The sequence below is a fragment of the Kryptolebias marmoratus genome, linkage group LG22, assembly GCF_001649575.2.
Source record: "Kryptolebias marmoratus isolate JLee-2015 linkage group LG22, ASM164957v2, whole genome shotgun sequence".
NCBI classification, from domain to species: domain Eukaryota; kingdom Metazoa; phylum Chordata; class Actinopteri; order Cyprinodontiformes; family Rivulidae; genus Kryptolebias; species Kryptolebias marmoratus.
In genome coordinates, this window is record NC_051451.1 from 12,853,177 (window position 1) to 12,861,610 (window position 8,434).

At 44.6% G+C, this 8,434-nt stretch overlaps 1 protein-coding gene across 4 annotated transcripts; it reads right to left on the reverse strand.

Moving 5' to 3' along the window:
* Positions 1 to 828: 828 nt before the first annotated feature.
* On the reverse strand, positions 829 to 7,898 carry aftphb (aftiphilin b). Of its 4 annotated transcripts, none has more exons than XM_017427589.3 (8): positions 7,835 to 7,898; positions 7,248 to 7,273; positions 4,092 to 5,434; positions 3,816 to 3,982; positions 3,082 to 3,208; positions 2,860 to 2,916; positions 2,728 to 2,760; positions 829 to 2,635 (listed from the first exon to the last, which is right to left on the reverse strand). In XM_017427589.3, the coding sequence occupies exons 3-8, from the start codon at positions 5,394 to 5,396 to the stop codon at positions 2,546 to 2,548; spliced, it is 1,779 nt and encodes a 592-aa protein (XP_017283078.2). In that variant the 5' UTR covers positions 5,397 to 5,434; positions 7,248 to 7,273; positions 7,835 to 7,898; the 3' UTR covers positions 829 to 2,545. The 4 variants fall into 4 exon arrangements, with proteins under 4 accessions (XP_017283078.2, XP_024864901.1, XP_037829425.1 ...); XM_025009133.2 differs by lacking the exon at positions 7,835 to 7,898 and adding an exon at positions 7,588 to 7,757; XM_037973497.1 differs by lacking the exon at positions 7,835 to 7,898 and adding an exon at positions 7,569 to 7,757 and having other exon boundaries at positions 7,248 to 7,275.
* Positions 7,899 to 8,434: the final 536 nt, after the last annotated feature.

The window sequence follows — 8,434 nt, forward strand, 5'->3', positions numbered from 1 at the left end:
GTTAGAGAGCTTTACATAAATTATATAAATCAGGGCTGCATGTTGGGTCACTGGAACCAAATAAATCCCCATGTACGGACCTCCAGAAATGCAACTTTACAGCCCTCTCCACCACGGGACTTGAATGCAGCGTTTGGGTTTGCGTATCGAATCACCGAGGTGAATCAACGCTCGTTTGAAACAAAACAAAGTTAACCGGGCATTGACATTACCAAAGAAGTTTTTGTCTAAGCCAATGATTTCCAAAGTCGGGGTCGGGACCCTAGTGTGGGTCACCCAGCACCAAGTAGGGGTCCTTAGATAATCTCCAATCTTACAATTAAAAACTTATCTTTTTATGATGTATTTGCACCATATTTGTTACAAAGAATTGAAATACAAGTAATAAATTGATCAAGAAAAGAGCATAATGGATGTTAAGACCGTTTGTTGTCAGTATGGCCTTATTTAATAGGGTCGTTAGCATTTCTGGATAATTTAACAGCCAACAGATGGGGTCACACACCTTTGTCACTGTCGTTTTATTTTATAAAAGTTTGGGAAGCACTGGTCTAAGCTGTGCAATCTTTACTGACGGATGCAGAAAATTGCCAGCAGGTGGGGTCATTTGACCAAACCGAGAAGATCAACTCCTGTTTTCCTGAAAGCTTCTTAAATCCACAAACTATTTCAACTCTAACAGCCTTTCGGGTGCTGCTGATCGCTAGAATTTATGTCACATATTTGTGACTTTAGTCTTTTTTTTTTTTCCAGTTAAAAGTAATAGAAAAGATAAAACATGACTTGACTTCATTGTTCAGCCACAGAGAAAGAAAGAGCCAAACCGAGCATGGAGGACTGACTGGTTTATTTCAGTTTAACAGTCTTCATCGCAGTGCATAGACTCTCAATTAGAGAAAAAAAAAAAAACTTCATAAACAAAAATATATGATCATATATGTCAAAAAGATTGTTTAAGTGTGTGGGGAAAGAAAGAAAGAAAAAAAAAGAAACTTCAGCATGTTTTAGAAAATAATTGCTTGCACAAGGCACAACTCTTATATCGGCATTCCCAGATGTGAAGCAGAAACACCTTTAATGAAACACTGAAGGGTAAAAAAAAAATTAAACGGCCTCGAAGTGAGGTGCTTTGCAGCGTGTGGTTAGTTTACAGTGCTCAAGATTGAAAAACTTTTTTTTTTAAAAAAACATGACAAGCAGCAGAACTGACAACAGCAACATGTTTGTTTGTTTTTTTTAATTCATTTAATTTAATTTTCATTCTTCTGTATACAACCTCCTGAAACGTCTCCTTTCAGAGCACAAGGACATGATTTCTTACTGGTTAGTAACAGAGTTTGTGCCTTTCTTCCTCCCATCGTGAAAATACTTCCCTCTACAGATCAGGCTTTATAGTCACACAGCATGACTCTGCTTCAAGGTTAGAAGTCTCCCCATCTTAGTGCTTATTAGTATTTCTGGGGCTGTGGAAGTGAATATGTCCAGATTGATTAGATTAGAGCCTGTGACGAGGACAGGGGCTTGTTTGTGCTTGTTTTTTTTTATATTTGAACGTGCAGCTGCTCTACAAAAATCACAACTTTAATGACTGATTGGCTGTTTTTAAGAGATATACGTCGTCGTATACATCATTTATGTTCTTCATGGACGGTGCATCCCCATGCATGACAGCAACCCTCGTTTTTGTTTTTTTTTAACATTTTATAATCCAGCTTTTAAACCTTTGTTTGCCACATTGCATTAAAAGATGCATCTACAGCTAATATTAGTGTTATCCTTCTAAAACCCATGCAGCAGCAAAGTGACCAGTGTTACGTTCTTTTTTTTTTCATTTTTATTCTCTTTCTAGAAAGAAAATTCAGTCAGATCGTGTCTGTTTTTGCAAAACATCAGTGAACTAACAGGCTGCTGCCTGCAACATCTTATTCCTATAAACCTAAAAGACATTAATAACTTGTGTGATATGCTACTTTTTCATGTTATTTTTTTGCCCATGCTCAGTTCAGACAAATAAGACTCAACCCAAAGCTCCCGTGATTTAAACAGAGTGTGTAATGTTTGCATTTTACAGCACCTCTTTGTGTGTTTATGAAGCTGTGTTTTATGTCAGCTTTACAGTTCCGATGGCTTTGGTAGAAGTTGGACAGTGTTGGTATTTTCAGAACGATGAGCACGTCGGGCTCAAAAAGCCTTAAATCGTATAGGTGTTACAGCTTCAAGATCTCACATTTCCTCATTACAAATAGGTCGGATAAATACGGAGAAACTCAAAGACAACAGCAGGGAAGATCAAAAATAGAGGCAGCGCAGCGTTTCGCCTGTAAAAGATTTTCTATTTCCATGTCATTGCGCACATTTTGCTTTTAATCTCAGATGCAGCGACACGTTTAACGCGCTGCGGCCGACTGAGCGACGGGGAAGTACAGCGTGAAAATCAAAGAAGCGGAACGCGCTCTGGAGGAAGTGACGAGCTCTTTGGCGTTTTCTTTTTTTCCTTTCAGCGGCAGCCGTTCTGCGCTCGGCCGCTTGCTTTCCTTCCAGCCCCCTACATGTGGGGGGCTCGGCAGGGGGACGTACCCTCCTGAGAGCTGCTCAGGCTGCGGCTGCTCCAGTTCAGCTGTCTCCAAGGGAGCGCCTACGTAAGAGAGAGATTTTACCATATTCAAAAGCACGTCTCGGCCTGAGCTCATTCGAGGTCTCCTTCGCACTCGACAAATCAAACAGTACCTGGGCTGAATGTGGCGAGAGGTCCAGCATGCCCTGATGGGAGATAAAAACGTCAAATGGTTAAATTTAGAAGAAAAAAAAAAGCAGAGCAATACAAACAAGCTGACGTCACACGTGTGACTGATAACTCACCAGTCCAGTCACATACGTAGATACGGTCACTGGCGGCTTCTTCGTGGCCATAAAAACCTTTCAGAGGAGAAAAATTGATTTCCTTCATGGACAAAGCGCCCATCCGTTCATTTAAAAACATATCGTACAGCTGGCCAATGAACAAACAACAGTCCAGAGAGCCGTACGAGTGCAGCAGTGTAACCAGTCGCTGGTAAAAAGCGCAGCAGACGACAAACTCACGTTGTTCCTCGCGTCCACGCCAAGACAGCTGAGCAGGGACGTGTTCGCGCGAGAACCCCCCCACTGAAACTGGAGGCCGAGCGAACGGTAAACGTCCTGGTGCGGCCTCAACATCAGCTGCTGAATCCTGAAAGAAGTTTGGGGGAGGGGGGGGCACAAGAAGACGTTAGCATGTGTAAAATAAATGTGCGAATAACTCAAGTTCAGGGCACTGCAAAAGTGTCAAAAAAGGTCCAGGAAGTCCGAACAGCACGATTTGGAGTTGTGCTGTGTATCTATAGAAACAAGCCTTTTTTGGGCTGGCTAAGGTTGATCAGCTGAGGCAGCCATCTTGAATCGGGTCCACTCCAATTGTTAATCAGTCGTGGATGAAAACCTAATGAGTTTCATCTAAATCCGTCCAGTGGTTCAGGAGTTGGTAACACCACAGACACACACACACACACACACACACACACACACACACACACACACTCCTTTCATCAGCAGGCAATAAATAACAACTTCTCATTTTATAGGCGTGTCAACGACTCCTTTGTAAAGAACGCCACAAATCAGATGAAGTCATTCGCAACCAACATGCAAATGTTTATTGTGAGGACTGGATTTAAGAATCAAATCGGATCTTATTGCAGATTATTTATAAAGGCCACAAAAACATAAACAGCCTCCACTGAACTTCTGATCACCTCGCCTCGAATTTACCACATAGCCCTGAAGTTGGTTGTTCTCACCTCAGGGCACGGCTGAGTTCTGGTATCGCCTCCTCGCTCTCAGGGAGGTCCTGGGTTTGAAGTAAAGCACCGAGGTTGAGCGGCTCCTCCTCACCTTCCACAGCTGGGACCAGGACCTCTGGAAAACTGGACTGGAGGAGCAGCCGGACACGGCAGGACAGTGGGGCCTGGCCAGGAGAGGAAAGAAAACAGAAAAGAAAAGAAAAGCATACATTACTTTTACAGTGGACAGAATTAAAGACGGCAGGTGGGGTTTTTTAGTCAAATGTCTTCTACCTGGCAGCTGTTCCTTCTTGTTGCTCTGTTTTCTGGCTCCCTGAACCGTGTCCAGGTTTTACCCTCCACTGGGACACTTTGATGCTTGAAGTCAGCCCATGGTCCCTCCTCGTCCTCCCGCGCAGGCGCCGAGCAGAAATCTGCAAAGCTGTCGCTCTGTGGCAGGTTTCCCAGGCGCTGCGTTCCCGCGTCAGCCGTCTGAACGGGTTCCCCGTCGCCGTGGTGCTCGCGGCGACCGTCGGCGAGGAGCGCGCGTTCATCCCGGGCAATTGAGCCGGAGGTAGCAGAGGTTTCCTGAGTCATGCAACGGCTGCAGAGACGGAGGTGCGGCTCGGACTGGCCGAGGTTTGCCATTCCGCTCCCGAGAGGAGAGACGGACCGGCCGCAGTTTTCCGCCTCCTCTGCCTCGCTGTCAGTCTGATCGGCTTGAGAGGCAGGAGGTGAAACCTGAGGTTCCAGCTCTGCAGAGGCACGCTGAAATGAGAGGCCATCACGACAGGACGCCTGGTCTGCTGAGGCGGGTTCATCCTCAGTGGATGTCTGACAGTCTCCGTCTTTAAGTCTGTGGACCTCGGAGCTTCTCTGTGAATTGCAGCTCTGTTCCTGAGCGTTCCCAGGGATGCGCTGCTCCTCGGCAGACGCAACACTTGAAGCTGCTGCTGCTTCCTGAGGCTGACGGTGGTCCTGAGGTGGTTGCGGAAGAACTGCATTTTTCTCACAGTGTTTCACGTTAACGCGGACATCCGCCTTGCACCTGTGCTGGGCTTTGGGTTCAGACTCCATGATGCCGTCTCGTCTTAAACTGCAAGCGTGCTCGCCAGGGCTGCTTTTTGCTCCTTCCGCTTTTCCATCCCACCGCTCGGTGAAACCGCAGCACCAGGGGTGTCCCGCCTGCTCTGTGAACAAAGTGAAATCAGCAAACCCTGTTTCCTCCACAGGAGAACTCCCCGAAGAGGCTCTAAAGGCCCCGGACTTCAGGTCCCCCGCAGCGTGTCCGTTGGAGTAGTGCAAAGAAGGTTCGGGATTACAATTTGGCCCCCGCCGCCTGTCAGAGCCCGACTTAGCAGCAGAAGCGCGTTGGCTCTCGTCAGCGGGGGGATTAAAGCTGGAGTTTGGTTGACGGGTCGCTGGCTTTAAGGCGGGAGGGGCTTGTCTGAGAAAAGACGGTGGCTCTGTAGCGTCGGCAAGGCCAAGAGCGGAGCACACCACCGGCGAAGCAAAATCCCCAAACTCGTCCTCTTCTGATCCCACCCCTCCATCCAGCGGTAGGGGGGAGTGGGAGAGGGAGGACATGTCTGGCTCCATGGGTTCATCTAGCAGCGCCCCGAGACCTCATGTGTCCGCTAGAGGAAAATGGAAAAGTTAAAGTTAAAAGACTTTCAACAACATGCTTTGGGATTTAAAAACTCAATTTTTTTAATCATTAGAAGCTGTTAGAACCCAAAATAAAAACAACCAACGCTAGAAAATCTGGCATATTACGGAGGTTTTACAGTTTGTCTGACAAAAAACTAAAGCAGTAAAGCGAAATATGATGCAAGCATGTTTCTAAAGACAGTGGAAGTCTAAAATAAAACCTAATTATGTTCAAACTGTTCAGCTGAAAACTGTTGAGACACCAACAATCCTCACATCTTCTCTGGGCGACGTGTTGTAACAACGCCTACAGCGTGTCGTAACACACGCAGGATTAGGTCGGGCTTGTTGGACAGGTAGGTCAGTGACACTCGTATGACCTGAGCAAGCTGTCAAGGTGCCGGGACAACTCTGCGGTCTCAGGAAGCTTTTCAGAGGAGACGTGAAACGGATTCAAGAACACAAAAACAGACGCGAGCTGCCTACGTGCTACGTCAGTGCAAAAGATTCAGTCTTCAGCTCTGTTATGGCTGCCTAAAAGGGCTACGATTCTTCCAGGAAATTGTCTTAAGCACTAAAGCACCCTTATTTACTGTCCTGGTAGAAGTTATGTCCTGTATCTTGTTGTGCAGGTTTGAAATAAAGTGTCCAAATCATAAAAGGACACCAAAAAACCTGAAGTTTGACTAAAGGAATTTAAAACTGTTTTGACAAAACACACGGGGAAGCTCGGCCCTGTTTGGAGATCTGTAGCTCAGACATACTTCCCAGGAGAAACAGCATTTAAAGTTTAAACGGATCACAGGCTGTTCGTCTGTATGTGTCTGAAATGGCGTTTTCATATCTTGCACGGTTTTCACACCACCACCGTTTAAGTTTTCGGATTTTTACAGACTTCTCCTGTCGCTGAAGTCTCCGCAGTAACTTTCGGACGGTCTGCAACTTCCAAACCTTTCACAAGGTACATTTCTCTCTAGCCCCCTTCCCAGAATGCAGAGAGTGCGCACCCACGCTTCCGTAGACTTCAATTATATTTTAGCTCTAAGTTTTTTTTCTCTTCGAAACTGAAAATGAGGGCTCTTTTTAACTTATTTTCACCTTTGTAAAAGCAATGCGAGTCTTCTTCCGCTCACAGTTGACATTTACTTGGCAGCCAGGGAGTGAGAGACGCGGGGTGCGGTTACCACGGTGACCACGATGAGCCACTGACCACATTGCTTTCGCTCTTGGTTCTCTTTGCACTCCTTATATGGTTCATAGATCACACTAAAAGGCTTTTTTTTTTTCAAACAAGTAGATTTTTTCCAAAGTTTTGGAGAGTAGCTACATTGGCACCCTTCAAAATATCTTTTAGTTGATTTTCTTTTTTGCTCACTCAGTCTTTCATGTTATTAAAGTACTAAACACCGTGCAGTGTGAAGTAAATAACATTTTAAACGCTTTCAATGTTAAACAGGGCTGCAGGTTTTTGCCAGGCTTCCTGTTTTGTGTTCGGGCTGATAATAATGGGGGAAGTTGGACACATTCACATGTCCTTTAAAACAACTTCCTGTCGGAGTTAAACATTTATGTTTCAGATTCTGGTTGTGGAGAGATTATCCCGAGCAGCTTTATCCCCACAGCCTGTTAACTGGGTTACCAGGCTTTATTAATGCCTGCTTTAACGAAAACACACAGGCGACTGCCTTTTGAACTACAATAAAAGCGATTAAAGTCACAAACTTTAACATTTTAAGAACATGTCAGCGAAGGTTTGGGTTGTTTTTTTGTTAGAAGTCTGTAAACAAACTGCGTTCGTACCTTCTTCTCCTCCCCGAGTCTTCATCCTGGACAGAAAACAAGGTGATAAAAACAAATGGCCGTGAAGTCGTGGAAACATTGCATGGAAAATAAGGGTAAGAGCAGAGAAAAGCTAAGTTACGACCAGCGCAAAACAGGCTAGCACAGACAAATAACTCTTACAAAGCGCTAAGACACAGCTGATCCCGTTAGCTTATTTTACCCTTAACAGCAGATTAGGCTAGCTTCAGCAGCAGCTAGCCTTACTTTGTTACCGGTCGGTGTTAGAGGTAAACAAAACCTATTTAAACGCAGCCCACTTTGGCTTCGTAATGTCACCTTTTTTTTTTTAATTTCCCACCACTTATTTCTTTTGTCAATTTCTCGGCACCGCTCTCCATCATGTCTCTACATCGTTCCTCAGAAGGTATTTAGCAACCTGTGGTGCACGAAAACGGAGGAGGTCTCACTGTGCTCCGGGTTCCAGGTGCCAACTTTTTCACAAGGAAAGCAGTAAATGAAATAACGCGTTTTGTGCAAGTTTTCGTCTATTCCAATCTAAATATGACTCAGTTAAAGGTAAAAAAAGGACTGTTGAACAAACTTACCCGAACGATCAGAACCAACAGAAAGCACCACCTCCGACTTACCCGAGCTGTTATCGCAAATGCGCCGCCTCTTCGAAATAGACGAGCTTTGTTTGATGAATAAAAGCAACGGCACCCCCTACTGGCTCAAACCGGCGCTGCAGTTAATTTCTTTCATCTTTGTCTTTTTGTCTGACATTTCAGATATGATTTCTGAACATAGGGCGTCACTCTTTGTCAACTGATTTCTGTGTGTCAAATACTAGAGAAGCCATTAAATAAAGAGCAAAAGCTACAACAGAAGCCATCGAAAGAGGAAGAGTACACAAGCATGAGGTGCATGGATCTTAAGACAACAATTCAACACAAAAAAGGTGGAAATCCACAAAAATCACATAAATGTAAAAGACATGAAAGACACAGTTACATTGTTCTTAAATTGGCTGTAATCATGTTCACAAGTTAACACTAATCTTTGGTTCTTAACTTTGTTTTTTTTAAGAAATACACAACAATAACCACCAATAGGAATAAATAAAAACATCTGGATTCAAATTGTACTCCCGCAACTAGTATATCTTATATATTTTAAAAGTGTGTGTGTGTGTGTGTGTGTGTGTG

Bases quoted from the DNA above. Each gene is read 5' to 3' on its own strand.
- aftphb (XM_017427589.3), bottom strand. From the start codon at position 5,396: ATGGAGCCAGACATGTCCTCCCTCTCCCACTCCCCCCTACCGCTGGAT. The intron at 3,983-4,091 runs GTAGAAGACATT...TCTCCTGGCCAG, and splicing joins CAAGAAGGAACAGCTGCCAG to GCCCCACTGTCCTGCCGTGT. The intron at 2,636-2,727 runs GTACTGTTTGAT...TCTCTTACGTAG, and splicing joins TCTCGCCACATTCAGCCCAG to GCGCTCCCTTGGAGACAGCT.